The following is a 22444-nucleotide window of genomic DNA, read 5'->3' as shown; positions in this document are numbered from 1 at the left end:
TAAAGTGTTACTTGTTCAGTCGAAAAGTTGTTGTTCAGCCAGAAAAGCTGAAAAATGGAAGCTTGAACGAGCCCCCCCTGAGCCCCTCCTACATCAAGCCTTTTCGTATTTCGGGGAGCCCTCCCCCAGGAATGCAACCCTGCTAGGAAGCCGACAAAACAAAGATCTTTTTTTGTTCTCCGTAACAAAGTAAGATCTCCATGAAATACATGGTAAAGATTTGACAAAAAAAAAGTATAACGCAAGTATGGACACTGCAATATTAATAGGATTTGGCGCTACTTTTAGCCTAAATTGTAGGCTAACCTATCAAAATATCTCACAACGTTTTAGTTTTTCTTTTCAGGTGTCATCATATCATCAGATAGTTAATGGTAATGACCAAATTATTCGGTATTTGATCACCCTAATTTGTACAGAAACACTCTTTGTCTAGGAAACTAAACAAAGAATCCAAATAGCGTTTATTTACGTGAACTCCAAAAACCGAGAAAAAAACATGAATTTTGTTTATTTTTTTCCAGAAATTTTTCATTTAGGATAATTACATTTTGCACGCATGTTTTCATCCGTGAACGTAAAGGAAAAAAATCGTGCTTTCAAATCTAAAGGATGATTTTATATTGCAATTTTTAGACATGACCATGTTTCGTTGCTCACTTAGGCTAACTAACAATTCGATTTAACTTGCCTATGTTTATTCAAATAAAGGTGTCAAAAATTGCTTTGTAGGCAATTAGCCATAAATTATTTAAATCGAAATTTAACTTCAATTTTAAGCCAAACTTTACTAAACTAACTTCGTCAAATAATCTGGTTTTTGATTTGATGAGCTGTCTACTCAGTCGATAGGGTAAGCTACAGCCTTCCCTATCGACTGAGGTGAAGCCTATAGAGTGAAAATTATGCATGAATTAATATGAAAAATGATTTGTGGTAAAACAAAGTTTTCATTAGAGTAGCCTACTCTCCGTTCTAGAATCCAGAGTCCCTGATCCACTCTTCTGCCGGCTATAACAGTGCTAACTATAATGTAGTTTACTTCTTTAGAAATACATTATTTGTTATTGCTGATGAGTGTTATAAATATTTTGATGTTAAGTTATAATGTCTGAGAATAACGATCGAGACACACTTTCTGGAGGGTGATCTTGTGCTGCCAATGCTACAGAGAAAATTCAAGAAATTTGCAATATGGTAACATTTTTTTGATTTTTATTGTGTGCTTGCAATGTTTCATTATCCTTGCGTCTTGTGACAAAAATTGATATTTGAAACTGAAGATGCTTCATATTAATAGCGAAGTATGTTTCTCATTAGCTCAGTGGTTACACGGCCTGCCCAGTTAACTCAGTGGTTAATAGCTGACTTTGTACACAGAGAAACCTCCAGATTAAGGGGCGCTGGTTTGGCTTTTGGCGTATGCGCTTGAGCAACGCATTTCAGGACTGCTCTCCATTCAGCGGCACGTAGTAGAATGATCATATCCAAAAGATTAAAGGAGGTTGCAATAGAGAGAGTTAACTTTTTGGCAGAAGAAATATCCGCATCTGAAGACAGCAGAAAAATGTTTCAAGCAGCAAAACAACTTAAAGCAAGCAAGCCTCCTACCCCCATCATGATTCAAAGTGTCAATGGCAGTTTTGTGGTCTCAGACAAAAGCAAAGGAGAGATTGTAAGAAAATGGTTTCAGCAAAAATTTACAGATTCAGTTGATGAACCAATACAATCATTCACCGGAGAAGCAAGACCCTTGCAAACACCAATAACCACTGAGGAAGTGTCTGCAGCAATTTCTTCCTTGAAAAACCGTCGTGCTGCTGGCCCTGATGACGTCAACAACGAACTCTTCAAATTCTCCAAAGACATAACTTCCGGTTTAATATCACAGACTATTAATGAATCTCTCAAACAACACAAACCAGTGGACACCATCGGCGAAGGCATAGTAATTGCTATACCAAAACCCAAGAAACCAAAAGGACCACCAGCTAATCTTCGACCCATCGTGCTCCTCAATAGCATCAGAAAAATCCTCTCCATCATCATTTTGCATCGGATTAGAGACAAAATTGACAGCTTCACTGGACCCTTCCAAAGCGGTTTCAACCGTGGCAGAAGCTGTGCTGACATTGTCTGGGCACAACGTATGCTCGTTTCAGTGGTAATGGCCAGAAAATGGGACTTCCACAAAATGGGAATAGATATGTCCAAAGCCTTTGACATATCAAACGCAAAAAAATCCTTCAAATTTTTGATCAAGCTGGCTGTGATGAAGATGAGTTGCGACTAATCCGTACCCTGCTGGCTGGCACGAAACTTTATGCGCGCATTAACAACGAAATGTCTGCAAACTTTGAGACAATCATCGGTTCCCCTCAAGGAGACAGCCTCTCCCCAATACTCTTTACTTGCTACCTATCTGCTGCATTGAGCTCAGTGCGAGAACAGTCCTCCAGACCAAACCCCCCTATATCTGACACATGCATGCCTTTGGAAATGGAGTATGCAGACGATGTCGAGTTTCTGGATGAGGAAAGACAGCCACTTGACATGCTACAACCTATTGCTACAAAGAACCTGAAAAACTACAATCTTTTCATGAATGAGACTAAAACTGAATTCACCCACATATTTCTTGCAGACACAAATGAAACTGATGCTGAAAGCCTACCGATTCGAGGAAACAAAAAATGGCTTACACACAAACTTTTGGGATCATCATTGTGCAGCACTGCCGATGTCAAATCTCGCTGCAATTTAGGCAATGTCGCTTTCAGATCACACTGGAAACTATGGAGCAAGAGATCAAGAATCCCATTGCAGTTGCGACTAAGATTGTACAACGCCTACTGCATCCCAATTATGATCTACAACTGCAATAGCTGGTCTGTTACCAAAGCAAGTCTTGAAAGATTGGATGCCTGTCATTGAAGACATTTACGTGTCATAACTGGTCATACTTGGCCGAACAGTCTTATCTCGAACAAAAACCTCTACAAAATACTCAACACTGAACCATTATCTTTCAATATCTCCACCATGAGATGGAACATGTTTGGACATATTCTGAGACTTCACCAGGACTCACCTCCCCAGAAAGCCCTTGAATTTGCGATAATTGGCAGCAAAAAGTACCAAGGCCAAACCGGACGTCACCGTGCCAACTTGTTACAACTGCTGAGATCTGACATCAGAAAAGCTGGCCTGGGATCCTTGCTCAGCAAATCACATCTCCATCGATTGCAAAACATTGCAAAGGACAAAACAGAATGGAGATCCTATCAACCTTGTTGAAAGACAGATCGAAGCCAGCGGCTGCCAAACGATTTGGCTACTCTGGCGGCGGGACAGTTAGAATAATAATAAGCAACATTATTAACCATGCAGTAATAACAAGCTAAAAGGGAGGCTAAAAGTATAAATGATCCCTTCCCCCGTCAATGTTTTGTATGAAACCACAAAGATTTAAGCAAGTATGTGGCGATGCTTGTTCAGTAGCCTAACCTTATTTAAGCTGTTTTGGCCTGTGTAACATTAACCTATAGCCAGTGATGTACGCGCATACAAAAAATATTGACGCCGTCAGCGTAAACGCAAATGTTCAAAAAACCATACGCCGTATGCGTGCGTCAAAGTAACTTGTAAAAAAAGTTGTCGGCGTCAGCGCATACACTAGTGTAAACTAATTTTATTTGCTAGGTGCCAAACATTCACACGGTATAAACCACTCGAAACAAACAAGTTTTATTTTGAATTTCCACGAAGAAACACAAGCATTTGAAAGTGTTCATCCGACATTTTGCTGCGTTATGGTTTTGTTCCAGACAATTGTTCACCTAATCAAACGTCATATAAAAACCGTTCAGGTCTACTGAATCTTAGCGTATTACGTCATGAAATTTTTCCTAAAAATGATCCAAAATTGCACCATCGTTCGTAAGACTTGTGTCAAACCTGTTTAAACATGAAACATGGCATCACCACCTTTGAACACCTGTTTGAATTGCGTGACAATGTCTTTCACTATTGCGTCACAGTACTGCGTACGTGAGTTTGAGATATTGCTATTTATTCTGGTCATTCGTGAAATAGTTGATTGAAGAGGTTAGTCGCACATTTAACTGTTTGCTTAGTGCTTGCTAGCTGGACAAAAATTCCGTCTTTATCTAAGTAGTTTGTATTGTAGTGACAGTTTTTAGAGGCGTACGGTGTTGCGTCCCATTTTCGATAGCCGCGGGCTAATTTTACAGGAATACATTTTTTGAAAAGACGTTTCAAAAGAGTGTTTGTTTTTCGGTCATTACATACAGACGAACGGATTCGGGAATCTTACGTTACAATTTTCCCACGAAGAGATTATGGTTTACCGCGGTGACCAGGTTTTAATATGGTTTGCCTATTGAAAACATTCTTTCAACTGCGGCGCTGGAAGGTAGGCTATTGGCATATTGTAGCAAAAAATAAACATTAAACAGTTTTAGCAAGTGCGCTGCTTTGAACCCATCTTAAATCAGTTTGAATAATTAAAATGATTATTTCACCAGTAGCCTACAGATAAAAAAGAGCTTTTTAGACTAATGATGCTATTTCGCTGTGATGGTAGTTGTGAAATAGATTTGTCTTACATATATTGATTTTCATTAAGGATATGCTAGGGGATCTCCCCAGCATATCCTTAATGAAAATTAATATATGTATCGTCGATTTGAAAGGAGAGATCCCTGTCAAAAATGAATGCAGTGATTAAGATCTGGAAAAAGCAAACTACTTTGAAAGCAAAACTATTATTCTTAAAGCTACCCTCAGGAAGAGAGTTCTTCTTCGGAGTTTTTACAGGAAGGGTATTGACAATGACCTTTTGCTTGTCCAACAAACGAGAGAAATTAGGCTTCAACTCGAAGATATGTCACGCCAGATTAAATGTTTGGGAGACAAATTGCCTACTAACTATACTGTTGATGAGGGAAGAATTCAGTTCCAGAAACGAATCAATTCTTCCTACCATGACAAACTGCTTTGGAGAATAAACAGAAATCACGTAAACTGCTTTTCCAATGAGCAACCTACCACTTTTATTTTGAAAAACAAAAAGGATAAAATTAGGTACAGAAGTCGGGTATTCTTTAAAAAGATAAAAAACTAACTTGAAATAGCGGAAAGCATGATATTGAATAAATCAAAAACACAACTTACTGATTCAGACAAACTTCTGCTCATGAAAGGTAGGGACGGTACATTACGGGTACGGACGGTACTCAATTTTGTCCCTACACCTCGGTGGTCCAAACAAGTGGAAACCAATGAATGGCATAACAGAAGGGTCGAGTGGGAATGTATCTTCAAGGATTCCACACAACCCCTACTACAGCAAGTACCTAAGAAACTTAAAATCCCGAAATATTCTAGGCCAGATGTAGCGCTACTTGACGAGAAAACGATTGCTTACACAGAATCAATCAGATCAAAAATGAGGAACCTAAAAGAAGATGCAAGGTATCTGTTCTCACATAAGAATAACCTTAGCCTTGATCTCAAAAAAGTCTAACGAAACTGAAGTCCTTGGTCAATAATCACGCTATTGTACTTTGCAAGTCGGACAAAGATGGTAAGATCGTTGTTCTTGATTTTGTGGATTACGATTCCATTATGCGCAGAGAACTTTCATCTAACTTCCAGCAAATCGACTTGAATAATAATCATAATAAAAGTGTTGAAAAATACCTTAAAAATGTTAGATCTCAATGTGATTCTTACCTCAAAACTCTCCATGGTACAGGGGTAATAAATGAAGCACAACTCTATCACACTGCTGGACTTACCTTTAAACATAATGCATATCAACGGGTTACTGGATCTTCAGCCAAATATTTCTCCAACCGTTCACCAGCCTATACTTATCCACTGTTTAAAACCCACAAACTACCTCCTGAAGTATTAAACACCATTTCAGTCTTTGATATTCCTGTTCGAACTTTACAATCTGCTGGAAATATTACCACTTCCAGAGTGACAGCCCTATTGGAATCGATTCTCAACCCCGTTAGCATTGATTACTGCAAAAACATGGTTAATGAATACTGCAAAGATAGCCGGGACTATCTCATGAAATTGGTTAAATGGAAGGAAGGTTGGTTGAACGATAATTGCTCCTCACCACCTGGTGAGCAACCTATTTTCTTTTTGGTTGCCGCTGACGTTGCTGCTCTTTACCCAAGCATCCCTAGACATCTAATCGTACAGTCATTGCGAGAAGCTGTAAACTTGCATTCCGGTTTCAACGAAGTTGGCTCAACGAAGTTGATTGAGTTAGTTATGTTTTGTTTGGACAACGTTGTCACTCAGTATCGCGAGACGTTTTTTAAACAGCAAAACGGTATTGTCACAGGTAGAGATGTAAAAAAACGGTTTTTTTTTGTTTTTTATTCGTTTTTTTTTGTTTTTTTTACCTATTTTGACATTAAATGTCACAATATGCAGCAATTAGGGTAAACTCATTGCAATAGCGTCTCTTGCAACAAAGAAACAGTCTCATAACTCGTATAACTTACTTTAAATCAGACTATATGTCTGGTATAGGCCTATTTTTTCATTGCAATTTTGTAGATCCCAAGTCTCGACACACGAGCCATAAAGATTTCTCGCTGTCTCAAATAGCAGTAACAGTGTCCTATGGTTGGCACATCTCAAGTATTGTCTGTAATTTGGTCGAGCCAGTTGTTAAATGCAGTACCACACTCGTGTACAGTTTTGAAGCCACCTGGGATTTTGGTTAATGGGCATGTTAGGACCAGGTGGTCAGGGTCCTGTTTTTCTACTTAACAAAGGCACTTTTGACCAGCACTCCACACCTTTTCCAGTAAAACGTCAAGAGGTTGTTCCAGTTGATGTGCATTTGGTGCAAACTTGATGAAAATCACACAAACGGTTCTCGAGTTATAAGTGAAGTAACCTTGGCCACTAGGTGGCTTCATAGATAAGGAGCAATAGAGAAATGGCAATATCTCAAGAACCGCTCAACATATTTAGATAATTTTTAGCTCTACCCCATGTTTTCTGGGGTGGGCTATTTGTTTATGAACATTAAAACAAGTTTTGGCAACTATTTTTTCAGATAAAAAGAAATTAACCTCTTGTCGTTATGCACCAATAAAACCATGATGTGTAAATATAAAAAAAAAAAAAATTTTAATCGGGTAGAGGAACAATTGATGAAAAGTTTGGCAAAAGCAGTGTAGTGCAAAAGCCCCAACTTTTAGCCCAAATCACATTTAAATGTAGTGAAAGATGGAAAAATTTTGATGTTTTTTATTTTCCCTGAAGAGGTTCAATACTCTATTGTGATGTCATAGTCATGTTTGTTTTCCCTTAATCACACCATTGTGCTGTCATAGACATTTTTAAAAGAAGTATGGTTGCACTTATCTATCCAAACTGAACTACTGTAGTTTTCAGGACTTTGAGACTTTAGCACTTTTCTGTTTTTGCCAAACTTTTTATCAATCTTTCCTCTACCCAATAAAAAAAAATAAATAAAAAATAAAGTTACGCATCATGGTTTTATTGGTGCGTAACGACAAGAGGTCAATTCTCACTCCTTTTTACTCCAGCGTAGTTCCCAAATAAAATAAGTTTTCATCTTTGATGTTTGTTTTGTATCTTTATCCTGCATTGCGGTAGCCTAATATGGGTAAAACTTTATTCTTGTCAGGAAAAGTATTATGAAGCATTTATTCACTATGTGAACACTGCGAGCAGTGCTGAAAAACTCCACTTTAAAGGGAAACTTTCTTCAGTCATGGTTGGTAGTTACTAGCAATAGTTAACATGGGTGGTGGGCATTTGAAAGGAACATTAACCTAAACCTTTTCTGACAAATGCACTTACTTTTGACAGCTAAAAATATCAGTGATAAGATCTCTTGCATTATGTCACAAATGATCTGCAGGAAGCATCAATGACAAAGTGTCTAAGACCTTACAACACACGAAAAGAATACTTCTGTTTCAACATTTATAAAGCATAAATACATCGTTGTTAAGCTATCACTTAAAAAACATGTTTAAACAAGCTATTGGCAATAGCTTGCATTAGTAAATTACCACAAACAAGGTAATGTGTGTTCTGAATACTGCCATCTTGTTTTTGCCAAAATTTCGTCAACCCTTTGAGTGTGTACAAGAATAACCAGTAGGCCTACCGGTATACTAACATCGTAGGCTACCTTCCATAAAGGGTACTTCCATAAAAGTAAAAAGAAATTAACTCATCTACATTATGTCATGTATCAAATTGCATTAATTCAATGTTTGTCAGGTCTACTGCCACGAACATGCCTGAGAATGAAAAAGAAAGTGAAACAACGTAGGCTATAGGGCTATGCAAAAAACATATGCTGCTGCCAAGCACACACACTTAGGAATTTCAGCACACCAATAAAACCAATTTTACTAGTTTAATGTTTTTCAAGAGCGCTATAATGAAACTAAGCTGCAAATTGTAAAAAATTTGCAACTTTTCCAGAAAAATATATAAAAAAACAAAAAAAAACAAAAAATGCGTGTTTTTTTGGCCCAAATTTATTTTGAAAAAAAACATGTTTTTTTTTGCATTTACAACTCTAGTCACAGGTGACAACCATTCAGTTTCTATTGCCAACATTGCAGTTCACTACATTATCAAGTCCTTAGCCCAGCAACTGAAATATACTGTATTGTTTGTTAGGTTTATCGACGACATAATGTGGATTTCGGAAGGAGCCGAATATACACGCAATATCCAACAGACGCTCACAGAAGCGTTTACAAAATATGGCCTCTCGCTCAAATTTCGCTGCATTAATACAGCTTTAGGACCAAGAGGTTGAATTCCTAGATGTGCTTCATGTTACGGATCAATCTGACCCAATAGGATTTACCACGAGAGACTTCCAAAAGCCCACAGCAAAACACAGACCCTTCCTCCACGGCTCTTCTTTTCACCCCCCACATATTATTAATTTTTCGAAACTCTCCTTACTGTGCGTATTTAATTTGATCACTCGCAGTATTTTTCGTTGCATTATTGCTTGCTAGGATATTGGGGAACCCCCATGACGCAGCATAATACGCTTTTGTTCAATTTCCTTTTGTGTCTATTGCTTTACCTTTTCATCGACTATTGCGGAGAAGTCTCCGGCTGGACTACTGTTTTCTGGTGTAATCGCATTACTCTCAAGTGATTATATTTTTCACCATTGTGAAATTATTCAACTAGTTGTTCATTATGAAGAAAAAAAAATACATCAGCTCACAGAACAGTATAATTTCTAAGCATTTATGGGACACTAAACAAAGTACACGTAAGTTTAGTTTGGAAATATTCAAACTGTATCATTTTCTGACGCTTGTTCTAACATTAGCAGCAACACAAAACCTATTGTTTTGTTGACTTATGTTACAAAATATGTTTTCGAACACAACAAAATATTTCTGAAACTGCTTGCAACATTACATCAAAATGACTTCACACTGTCTAAACGCGTATGATGTGGTTCGAATTTTATACACCGGAAGGAAGCCATTTCAGAAAAAGAAACCATTTAGGATGAAATCTTTTTATTCTTGCAATTGTGTTTATATTGTAGGTGAGTGCAGAAGCTACCTAATATTGTAATAGAGTGATTTAGGGATTAATGATTTCCGTCAGGCTGCAATCGTTATTGTAATGTAAACAATGGATCTATGTTTCTTCACACGTCATAATTGCGCCTTCCAGACAAAGCGAATAGAGGAAAGCGAAATTAAAAGTGCCATGAATAGCTGCGATCACGAAAACGACAATTGTCGTCTTCCGCACAGCAAGAGCGACTGTCTCGGACGACAATTGTCGTCTTACGCACTTAGCAGGTTAAGTGAATGTGTACGTTTAAGACGTCTCAACTAGCTGGAAGAAGATTTTTTCAACTCTTTACAAAGACTACAGAATAAATGTAATTTTTCTGGTTTTAAACAGGACATGGTAGAACGCATCACTACATTAGCAAAAAATTGGAAGGAACGGTTTGGCCCCAAGAATCACAAAACTACCAATAAACGCACAATTTGTGCTTCTTCATTTTCCACTACCATGAAACTTACTGCCAAAAAAAAAGCCCTGCAACCTACAGCATGCATTGTTTATAAAAGACCTCTCACTCTTGGCAACACCCTGACCAACTACCGTTCCATTGCACTTTCGGACAATCTTGAAAAGACACTCGGCTGTTCTAAACCATGTGGACATTGTGCTTTGTGCGGTAATTTCCGGAACCATAATAAAAATATGGTTCCTTGGACCCGGATAATACAATCTAGGGATAGTGTAATCAAACTTCGGCAAGACCTTAATTGTAGCGACTACGGGATATATGTTGCCTCCTGCAAACTTTGCTCGGAACAATATGTTGGCCAAACCTCCAATCGCTTTTCTACCAGGTGGTCCGGCCATAGGTCTGCATGGAACACTTTTGACATCAGCCCGGGGGGTGATAAGGCGGCATTACTCAAACATTACGCCTGCCGCCACTCTTTGTACATAAACACAAAACCATCTATTGCAGACTGTTTCACAGTAACATGTGTTGAAAAGCCACCCGTTGCAGATTTGGACATGTGCGAAGATAAATGGGCATCACTAATCAAATCTTCGATTAACATTAAGAGAATGATTTTGCCTCTTGTTAAGTAGAGGTTTCTGATCGCTGGTCCTGCTTTTCCAGCTTCATTTTATTGTGAATTTATCGCTGCGCTATCTTATTGATTTGCACTTAACACTTAGGTCATGGACCCATTGATTTTGCCATGTTCTGTCACTTAGTTTTATTTTGACATGCTATCTTCACACAGTTTCATTTTGTACGTATTGCTTTAGCCATTCGACTCTCATCAACCTTGGTTTGTTTTTGCGCATTGTCATCATTATTTTGTCATAGTAGTTAGGTTCGTGTAGTTTAGTTTAAATATAGTTTAAATTTGCCTATAAATATTTTACGCAGCCAGTAAATATTTACGCAGTATTCTACCAGTTAGTTTTGGCAGTTAGTCTTGGTCAGTATCTTAGGCTACTGCAGATATATTTATTTATTTAGTGACAGTTTTTAGGTTTTGCTTTCTTATGTTTGCTTTTTATGCTATAATGATGCTCTACAGTTAGAGCGAAATGCATATGCCAATAGGACTCTGCTGATTTTCCATGTATTTTGTAATAAAGATTTGTCTTATCTACACTTGTGAAATAAACAGCAATCATGTTGTTTTAAGTGAAACTCAATGAATTATAGCATAACTACAACTGCAAATATCCATCAATCAAAATGAATATAAAGCAAAGCTGACGTTGAAATGCGGATACGTCGTATGGGTTGCATAATCGAGATGTTATTGTCATCACTTTTATGCATGCTGACGTTGTATCAATGTTAAAATGTATTCTGAATACACAATTGCAGGGGTAACCCTTTGAAGGTTGGGAGGGGGGCTGTCAATTCAACTTTTTTGTATCAACAGTTGTATCTCTAAAACCACTAAGGCTACGACTACGAGATTTTCCTAACTTTTATTCACCTCTATTGAGCTGAAATTTTGAGCAAATAAAAGTTATAAATTGAGAGATATAAGGCATTTCTCAGCACATCCTCTGAGATATTTCATATTCTATTGTTCAAAATTCGTAAATAAGATGTTCAATACAAAGTATCTAGTAAGCTATATACGTAGGCTAGAAATGGTATCAACACAATAATTGAACTTGTCTTGCGATGCTACATCATTGAAGGCAGTGGCGCGGGAAGTATTTTTCTCTAGGGGGGGCTGAAGCTGTCGTAGTGTTGTGAGCTTCTGGGGGGCTTCGCCCCCCAGACCCCCCTTACATGAGGGGACATTTACAACTGGGCATTCGGTCTCCTCCTGTGCAAAAAAAAACGACGCTAAAACACACACATTGCAAATTGTAACAAATGAAGAACGGCAAACAGCAAAGCAGCTGTTCAGGAAATTAAAAATGAAAACGAACAAATTAGAAAGTTATATGAAAACGACAGTTTGTAGAAATGAGCTCTCACGCGCTTCCGAAGATTGATTTTCGCTCAGGTGTTTTCTCTATAAACTGTGTCATAAGTTCTTTGACATCAACAGTGTCCAAAATGTTTTGGTGGACAAGCATCAACGCAAGATGAGTAGGCCTACCGTAAGTCGTTTTTGTGTCATTGAGCTTCTCAACCACGTTTTCAGGCGTCTTAGAGCAGAAAAAGAACGTTGTGATGATGCAACCGAAACCGAGAGGCAAAAGCAGAGCTCCACGAATTTTCGCGTTTCTTTGAAAAGATTTAGTGTTTGAGGGTTTAGTTGCAATAGTATCTCAGCAACCTTTTGAACGGAGTTTGCGGTTTTTCCACTTACAACATCGCTGAGCAAAGTAGGCAAAGTTCCGTTTTTAGGCTATCTTTTCTGATGGCATTGGGTAAGCTGATCTCAGTATCAGATCTTTCCTCACCGTTTGCATAGATCAAAAAGACCTTCTCTCTGTTGGCTGCTGTAAGCAGATCCGCCTGGTCGAATCTTCGATCAAACTCAGCTTGAACCAAATCAAGGGCTTCGATGTATTGCCGTTTCTACGCTCCTTCTCCCGCAGACGACAAAGCATCCGATTCCTCTGTGTTTCGAAATCTTGCTGGAGTTTTTCTCACTCGGGGATCCTTTGGCGTCTTTAGGTTATTGACAGACGCAAAGACGTTCGCTGCTTCCATAAGCTTGGAAACGGATTCATCTTTTCTGAGATTTTTGATCCGTTCGCGGAGAGTGGTGATTGATTCCAAAGCTGAAGAAGCAAAGATCTTTGGAGCTGTCTTGCAACGGCTTCTGCTGGCTGAAAAACTTCCCCGCTGCAGGTAATCGCAAAATAAAGCCGCGTCGTGCGTGCTTGTTTTACCAAGCCGAATATGTTTGCACGAGCGTTTCCTCTCATTGCACTACTTACGGTATCTTCTGTCATGTCGGTCAGACTTGACAAAGCAATATCATGTATTATTGTAATGTTCAGAAGTAGCCTACGCATGAAATGTAAATATTGCAGAATGATGTCGAATAAACGATGTACCGCCGTGTTAGTAGGGAAGGTGGCTAGCACCGCCACTGAGAGGTATAGCTCCCTGTGATTGACGACTCTTTATTGCAAATGATGAGCGCGACACGTAACAGGAACTCGATTCATCGTAGCAATTAGTGTTCGAAAAAATTTCTGAAATTATGTTATGTAGGCCTACCTTAAATTGTCAGAATTTTCTAGGGGGGGCTGAAGCAATTATTAAAAATTCCAGGGGGGCTGAATTTTCTCTAGGGGGGGCTGCAGCCCCTTGAGCACCCCTACTTCCCGCGCCCTTGATTGAAGGAGTTACATTTTGTTGTGTTTTCTGCAACAACAGTGAGTAACACATCTTCTCCATAACATAGCAACTTTTCCCACATTTTTACATGTATATAACTTTCAATTTTAACATAAATCTAAATCAGAACAAGATTTTTTCATGTTGTAAAGTATAATTCATATTATGTGAGTGCTCTATAACAAATATGCAACATTCCCAGCGCTTTAACGCACAGCTGAGGCCACGCAGCAGTACAAAAGCAAAAATGAGCAGAAAGAATTCTTCATTCACGAGTAGGTACAAAGCATCAGCTCAACTTTCCGGTGCAAGATGACTTGCCCAAGCGCCCTTGGACACCTGTGTCCATGAGGTATTGTTAAGGGGAGGTTATCATAAAAACTATTCAAATTAAAATTTGGAGTAATTATTAAAAAAGTGAATGTGGTAAGTTTGGTTTCTTCCAGGACAGTATAGCTTCATTATTATTTATTTAATTGACCCAATGATAGAATTGACCCAACGGATTACTCGTTTTTTTGGTGTCACATATCGGAAATCCATCAGTAAAATGTTGTCTGTGCCACACACAACTCTACATAAAGTTTCCCAAACAAAATCTCGAACAATAAATCTGGATAATGCCAGTCATACATAGAGCACAGTCTCTATGTTACTAGTCTGGAAGGCTAACGAAAAAGGCAGTTGTCGTCGCTCGTGAAACAGCGCTCCTAGTGGTGGTAGGGTATATTATGAAAGCAAAGCACCAAAGGTATGCAAATACAGGCATATTGTCTACTATCAATGGTGAAATTGTGAAAGAGATTGTGGTTGCAGACTTGTTTTTAACTAATGTAGAATGTTTAGGATGTTAGTTCCAGTACGGTAGTTATCTAAAAAAATTCGTTTGGTTTACTTTTCTGAGGCTTAGGTTAGCATAACTATAAATAGTTAAAAGATGATGTGAGTTCAAATCATTAAGGAATTGAATTTTGGCTTCTTCAGCAGAAGACCAAAACATAGGTTGTTGAAAGGCTGGTTAGTAGATAAACTTTTCTGCCAGGAATATTAGGCACTGGTTAGTTTAAAGGAAGGCACTCGTTGCCAATGGAAGTTGACCTAGATTCAAGATTAAACAGTAGGCTACTTTTGTCTATTCAAAGTCTATAAATATATATATACAGTATGTAGCCTACACTGTAGGCTACAGGTTATTAATACGGTACTGAAGAATTTTTAAAAGATATTAATTACATTATGTAAATCTAGATAAGGTTATATCAGACATGTGCAAATTATGATGCACTGGTCAAATCTACACTTGTCACAATCAACAATTTTGCTGTTCATTAAGAATATGTGAATTACAGTCAAAAATTTTTCCAATTCTTGTGGCTAGTTTTCTAGGTTAGGCCCAATAAGTTTATTTTAACTTGCCATTGAATATTTATTGTTTGTCAGTTTACACTACAGACTGCAGATGTAATGGCAAAAAACTTGTTTGTTTACTACTGATAAAAATATAAAGTTACTTATGTCATCTCCTTTCTTGTTCCACTTAAGATATTTTGCACCAAAATGAAGAAGTGCATTTGACATGACACATTTGTAGCCTATATATTATGAGTTCTTATTCATTACCGTAACCATGGTTGATTTTGAACCAATTCCACTAAAAATATGCTTGTGCTAATTCTCGTAAGCACATACATACGGTAAGCAAAATAACTATGTTTGAATTAAACACCGATGGGCTAAGGTATTGGTAACTTACTTTTGAATGCAAACAACTAGCTTCATAGAAAAGGAAATACAGCACTTCTATATTTCAGATATGTCACATTTAGCATGTTACTCGTGGGCCACTCATGATATAGAAAATAATTTATATGCATAATACAAATAGAGAATGTTCATAAATACAGTATATGTTTATTACAATACAGCAATAAGTGTACAGAAAGGTTTTTTATTATATTGTTTTAAAAAGTCATTAAAATGTTGTCACAATGTTTGGAGGCTCTTCAAGACATGAGTGAAGAAGAACTTATCGTACAATATTTTTGATGAGGTATGTTTAACTACACTTAATACTTTTGCAGCTTACTCGTTAACAATTCTCCGCAACAGCATTATCTGTTAACCGGGTTATTGTGATTATTCTTGTATTTTTTGTTTTTGTCTTTTTGCATGTATGGTAATTAATATGGAATTATTGGTCTGATGCAAATAAATACAGTAGTAATAATAATATTATCAATATCAAATTTGGAAATGTAGCCAATGAAATGCATAACTGCAGGTTGAAAAAGCTAGCTTTCGAAAGCATAATATGCAATATACACCATTATGATGGTGCTACTTTAGAAGTGCATTAATTCAATAATTTCGTAGCTACTAGCTATATTTACATTTTGAGGTACCGGTAATGAACCTTCTTTGGGTGCCAATTTTTGCATACTATATATAGCAATTGAACGTGACTTATTTTACACAAAACATATGCATTACATTGCTGGTACGGTATGCTAAAGAACTATGGCATCAAATGGTCACCCAAGTTCGGAGACATTAATGGCACTTGCTGAAGATGATGCATTACTGAATTAATTTGTATTTTACAGTTGAATGAAGATTTGGAAGGTGGAAATTCGCCTATGACGGGGATATTCCCTTCGAAAAATGGGGTATTACACCGACATATTGCGCGCAATGAAATTAACAACCTTAATCTGCCTAATGCATATCATAACTATTGTGAAGAAAGCTTATTGTCGGACTTGGACTGTGCAAGGTATACAGCAATCCATACAGAAATCCTCTACAAAGGCGCTTTTGAAGAACTTTTGTAGACCCTTACTATGTTGATGTGTATTGTTTTCGCTGCGATGGTCAGAAATAAAAAAAACTGAACTTAAGTGCTGTATGCGTATGAGAAGTCATATTTTTTGCCACTACAAGACTTCCTACATGGTAGAAACAAAACAACTAAACAATCGCATAAGCTGAACACTGCACTACGTAGCACTCTGAAAAGTATAAGCAATTCTAAAAGCAAACATTGAAGGAGAATTCCTGTTGTATTTTGTCATCCGTTTTTGATTTGTACAATAAACATCTTAGCATACTTTCATCGTATGCTTTTTAAGCTGATTTCATAACACATTACTTTGAAGAATAAAATAGGCTTTCTATAAACACCGTAACTTAAATAAGGCGCGGCATGCTGGAGTAGTTAGTCTAATGTTCACTCTCGACATTAGATCCCTTCACTGCAGAGTACGTTACCATATCTAAAGTTTTGGCGGTACTGCTAAACATTCGAACTGTAGGCGCGGTATCACATTCAACTCTTTGACGTTGTCGACCGAAGTAGTGTTCTGCACCAGCAGCAAACGTTTCTCGAATTATTGCTGGTAAGGACAGGCATCTGAAGCTTTATTTAGTAGCATCTTCTCTCTATTGACATCCCCAACTAAATCTGAAAATTAATGACCTATATCATAAATAACATTTAACAATGCATGTTACAATTAGCACACGTGTTCATCACTAATCAACTATACACAGGGATCATGCCAGAATAGTGAATCTTCTCAATATACGAGTAGCCTGCATTAGCAGTGAGCACCATATTATGCTTATTGCTTGAATTTAAAAAAAAAAACATTATATGTGTGACACATTACGTGATTCACTAGGCATAAGCTCTTAATTTTTACTAATGTCAACCATCATGACATACAACATAAAATTACACTATTTTATTATATTGATCTTACCCGATGAAACTGTTTTTCTCACTGTGCTGTTGAAACAGAAAACCTTTTGTTTTCACCACTTGGAACTTTGTACAAACAAAATCCCATATTTGTAGTGCTGTTATACATTATGGTAAACAGCAGTTTATTCCACCACATTTACGCTTAACTTGTGACATTATCAATTTAAATAAACATAACTAAGACAATAAGTAGACTAATTGACCTTCAAAAAATGACATGCTTAAGATAATAAAGAATAAGAAATTACAACACAAAGGAATTTTTGGGAGTGACTATTTTGAGTGCCACAGATTGAAATATATCAACTTTTTGTTGTATCACTATATAAAACAACTTTATACACTTTTTTATAATAAGTGTCAACTGAATTAGTTGATCAATCAATGTTTTTGGAAATGATGCTGGCTAAGTAGCATCTGCCAATTACGGTACTAAGTTCAAGCCTACTTCAGCTTAAAGCTTCCACAAATATTTAGTAATTAAACCCTTCAATTATTAAGCTGCTGTATATACAGTACTTGGTACATTGAAACTTATGAACTTTAAAGATCACTACTTCAAACTATAAAGTAATCAATTCCTTAGTAATTTGAAAACTCACATCATATTTTAACTACTTGTAGTCATGCTACATATTAACTGTAACTAACATCCTAAACATTCTACATTAGTTAAAAACAGTCTGCAACCACAATATCATGCAGTTTCACCGTTGATAGTTGGCAATATGCCTGTATTTGCATAGCCTACAGTCTTCCAAGCAGGTTCTGTGATTTGACCACAGTCTCTATATTAAAAACTTAAGACTAACTTAGTAGGATAATCTGGTAATAAGAAAAAATAGCCTAGGCCTATTTAGCGGTAATCTGCAAATAAGAATTTAGCCTACTTAAAGTTAAAACAACCTGCAGTTGGCATTACTCGGCTAAGCCTGCCTAGACTTTTGGCTACGAATTGCAAAAGTACCCTACTACCACTTGAGGCGCTGTCTCAAATGCTAAGACACTGCCTTGCATAGCAACGCCATTGAGCTTCCAGACTAGTAATATAGAGACTGTGCATAAAGTACACTGCTCTATTAACTTATCTATAGAGCTTTTTTGCTCTATTAATTTAACAAAATTGGCAAGTACACTGCTTTGAACCCATTTTAAATCAGTTTGAATAATTAAAATGATTATTTCACCAGTGTAGATAAAAACGAGCCTTTTTAGACTAATGATGCTATTTCGCTGTGATGGTAGTGATGAAATAGACTTGTATTATCTACACTTGTGAAATTAACAGCAATCATGTTGTTAAAAGTGAAACTCAATGAATTATAACATAACTATAACTGCAAATATTCATCAATCAAAATGAATATGAAGCAAAGCTGACGTGGAAATGCGGATACGTCGTATGAGTTGCATAATCGAGATGTTATTGTCATCACTTTCACGCATGCTGACATTGCTACGATGTTAAAATGTATTCCGAATATACAACTACAAGTTTAAACACAGTAACCATGGCCATCTTTAGGTGGCCATGCATTAACCATAAAGTTTTAAAAGGGGGTAAGAATTCGTGCCGCTTAGATATACTTTGTTTAGTTACTTCACAAGGTAGATTTAAACGATCTTTTTAGTTATTTGGCACCTTTAATGCACAATTGTACGAACTTGGTTGGCGATGAGAAACATAGGCCTACAAGTAAGCCTACAATTAATGATTTATCGTGAATTGAACAAAACATAGTTTTCAATAAGATTTTCAATGCAAAGTGACAGTATGTGTACAAATATTAAAGAAAATCAACTTTGCCCAGTCAGGTTTAAAACTGAAGCAAATACTAGCAATCTTTGAAGCAAAATTTTGTTTTGCTTTGATGCAAAACTGCTTTATCTCTGATTATTTTAAAATTCAAGTGATTTATTTTCGTCAACCCTTTAAAACAAAATTGCACAAGAAAACCAGGTAAATGTTCCTCAAAGCTTTTTAAGACTTACACGTGCGTACACGTACTTTAACATGTAAAAACTTGTGTTAAAACAGTTAAACCAACGGGTGAAACGCATACATGCCCCCAATAGATACACTGATTGAACAAATGATACCAAAATTATACATTTATAGAAGTTAAATGTAGAGTTCAACTTGTCTTGCTACCATATATTTAAAGGATCATCCTTTGTTTTGTTTACTTCAACTCCGGTGAGTAACACATCTCCTCCATAACATGGTAACTTTTCCCACATTTTTGCATGTATGTAACTCTCACCACCAACATGAATCTAATGCAGTAGAATATTTATTTTATTATGTTGTGAAGTATAATTAATATTATGTGAGTGCTATAATAAATATGCGACATTCCCAGCGCTTTAACACACAGCTGAGCCCACGCAGCAGTACAAAAGAAAAAGTCAGCACAAAGAATTCTTCATTCACGAGGAGGCTGCAAAGCATCAACTCGACTCAGGTGCAAGATGAGTTCCACAAGCGCCTTACGACACCTGTGCCCGTAAGGTATTGTTAAGGGTACTACAAAAATAATTATGCAAAATGGAAATACGTGGTAAACATAAAAAAATTATGTGGTATGTTTGATTTCTTTTAGTATAGAAACTTAAAGTTTATTTAATCAAGACTCGATGTTACAAGTAGTTGGGACTTAAGTTGTCAACCTCGTAGTGGTGAGCCATGGTAATTGATTTTTGCAATCAAGCAAATGACAACAAATCGAGACAGCAACTTTAGATCACAGAGCTCTATACAACTTCATCCTGTACTAGTATTAGTTGACACAATGCGTCACGAACTCACAATGCATGACTTTTTGTGTTGGTGGTGTGCCAGAGAGTTTGTTTTGCACAAAAAGTATCTCAAGTCAAAAACACAACGTTACGTTATCGTAAGATGATGTACGATAAGACGTCATCAAAGCTAAGCTACCGTATTGACACTCTAACCTCGTCTCAACAGTGAGATACAAATTGAAAGTTTTACTTATAGATTAAAAAAACCATAAGCTGTGATATTGCAAAATCATTAAAAGAAATCAAACTGGCTTGTGCGTTAAAAATCTAATGTACTTTTTTGCAAAACCTTAATGTTTCAAAAACTACTGCTAGACATACCTTTACAAGGTAATTAAATCCTGAGACAACTTGTGATCTAAACTTAATGGCTTGGAAAGTGCTGTATTTACACTTGGTGCTGGCTTCAATTTGTGCTTTGGCCTGAAATAGACATGAAAAAGTTTTGACCAGTTAAAACTGGAACACAAGTTTAGCAACTGATTACGCCCAAATTTATAAATACAAACGAAGTACAGAGTAAAGTTTTCACAAAAAGCAACATTTAAAAATTATAATTTCTGTGCATAACCAAACAATGTTTTGTACACAAACGTGTTATATCAAGGATCCCCAACTGGCAGGGGGTCATGTCACTATTATTGCTCGTATTGCAGTGTTAAATTTCTCCTTGTGTTACTAAAGTTTTTAATTGCATTATAACATTTGTGAATTCCTAGATGGGTCCCTGGAATCGATCAAATTTCTCTGAACAGAATTTCGGGAAAAATGATACAGAATGAGATGAATAAAAACTGATTTACAAGGCCAACAGGAGTCGAGTGGGAGTGGGATTGATTCACGGAGTGTTTCAATAGTCATATACAGTAAATACATCGTAGTTTGTCTTGTGAAGAGATGTCTTTTAATTTTTTAATTTCTGCAGCTGTCATGGTTTTGCTAAGTTTCAAAATATAAAAACAATTGCGCGGAACCCCGTTTATTTAAAAAGAACCATTGGTGAAACAAAGAGATAACACTACTCCTGCTTGGCAACGAACATTCTGATGGAATCGTTCGGCTCGATGTCTTGTCAGAAAATCAATGTTGTTTTGCACTGATTTGCTGGCTGGGTTTAAGTGAGCAAAACAAGTGCCCTGCATAGCCTACTAGGCGTTGTTAAAAAAGTCAAAAATGTTGATCAATGAGCTTTGGTCTGACAGTAACATTGCTTGATTAATTATTTTTGTTGCTATAGTATTCTAAAATCAACATTATCAACATGTAGCGATGGATACTGGATACGAAACGCATTCTTTTCCAACATAAGAGTCAACATGGGTTATCCAAAATACCTTTATTGTGGCATGCTACAGCTTTCCTTTGTGCCAAAGTGGCATGCATGCAAAAAGCATCCCTGGAAAAATGTAGGCGAACCCCTACGTTGCATGGAAGGAATACTATCTTTTATGTTTGGAATTTACAATTTTGATAAAATTATATTATATTTTAGTTTCTTTGATGGTATATTTTGCCAAAGTCATCAGAGTCAATGCACCAGCCTCATTGTTGTGAATGAGAAACGGACTTCGCTATTAATGTGGAACATCTTCAGTTTCAAATATCAAACTTTGACACAAGACGCAAGGATAATGAAACAATAAAAATCAAACAGTTAAAAACCAGAAAACCTTACTTTATTGCAAATTTCTTGAACTTCCTTTGTAGCATGGGCAACACTAGACCACTGTCCACAACATGCTTCTATAGAAGACATTTCAGCATAAAAATCTCTATAATACTTATCAGCAAAAACAAATGTATATTTAAACAAGTGAACTGATAAGTGATGACTGATGACAATTGTAGAGTTGGGAACTCTGAAACGACGATTACTGTGATAAAAACTTTGTGTAAACATATACAAATACTGATAAACAGCTGCGCGCAAACATCTTGGTAGGTTTGGAACTTTATCCTCGAACTGACAAAGCCTCTATTAGGTCTTTCCTGGAGGTTGTACATACTTGTAAATGCTTTGAATTACTGTCGTAGGGCAGATTACTGAGGTTGACAGAATAAAGTTGTTGTTGTCTGTAAATTAACCCATCCACTAGGTGCTGCTGAATGGAGAGCAGTCCTGATATGCGTTGCTCAAGCGCACATCTGAGAGCCGAACCAGCTGCTCTTGATCTTGAAGTTTCGTGTGCACAGTCAGGCGCTTAAACATTGAGCTGATGGAATGGACAAATCATCTGACGCCAAGTCCATCAACACAATCATTTATTCATTTGTTTGTTGCTTTTAGATTCAGTAGCAAATTAAATAAAATCTCAGATCTCAGCACAGTATTTTAGGACGAACATGATACAGTTTACCCAGTTTCACTAAAGCGTTTATCATTGCTTCAATACAGATTGCTGATTAAAATTTCCCATTTAATCTGACAAATTAGATTTTGTCAAAATGTAGGTGACCAAGTCGAATTAAAAAGAGTTGTT

The 22444-nt window shown here is 36.9% G+C and overlaps 1 protein-coding gene across 1 annotated transcript; it reads right to left on the bottom strand.

The window, feature by feature from the left end:
- Positions 1-18619: 18619 nt before the first annotated feature.
- LOC145769458 (cystatin-A5-like) lies at positions 18620-22070 on the bottom strand. The gene is made up of 3 exons (XM_082581100.1): positions 21640-22070; positions 20286-20387; positions 18620-19439 (listed from the first exon to the last, which is right to left on the bottom strand). Exons 1-3 carry the CDS (start codon positions 21862-21864, stop codon positions 19311-19313), a joined length of 456 nt encoding a protein of 151 aa, XP_082437226.1. The 5' UTR covers positions 21865-22070; the 3' UTR covers positions 18620-19310.
- Positions 22071-22444: the final 374 nt, after the last annotated feature.

Source organism: Aplidium turbinatum, chromosome 4 (assembly GCF_918807975.1).
Source record: "Aplidium turbinatum chromosome 4, kaAplTurb1.1, whole genome shotgun sequence".
NCBI lineage: Eukaryota > Metazoa > Chordata > Ascidiacea > Aplousobranchia > Polyclinidae > Aplidium > Aplidium turbinatum.
Note: the sequence above shows the minus strand (reverse complement) of the source record. Positions and strands in the feature narration are given on the sequence as shown.

Bases quoted from the DNA above. Each gene is read 5' to 3' on its own strand.
- LOC145769458 (XM_082581100.1), bottom strand. From the start codon at position 21,864: ATGTTTACACAAAGTTTTTATCACAGTAATCGTCGTTTCAGAGTTCCC. The intron at 20,388-21,639 runs GTAAGGTTTTCT...TGTCTATTTCAG, and splicing joins TTCAAGAAATTTGCAATAAA to GCCAAAGCACAAATTGAAGC. The intron at 19,440-20,285 runs GTATGTCTAGCA...CTACTGCATTAG, and splicing joins GATTTAATTACCTTGTAAAG to ATTCATGTTGGTGGTGAGAG.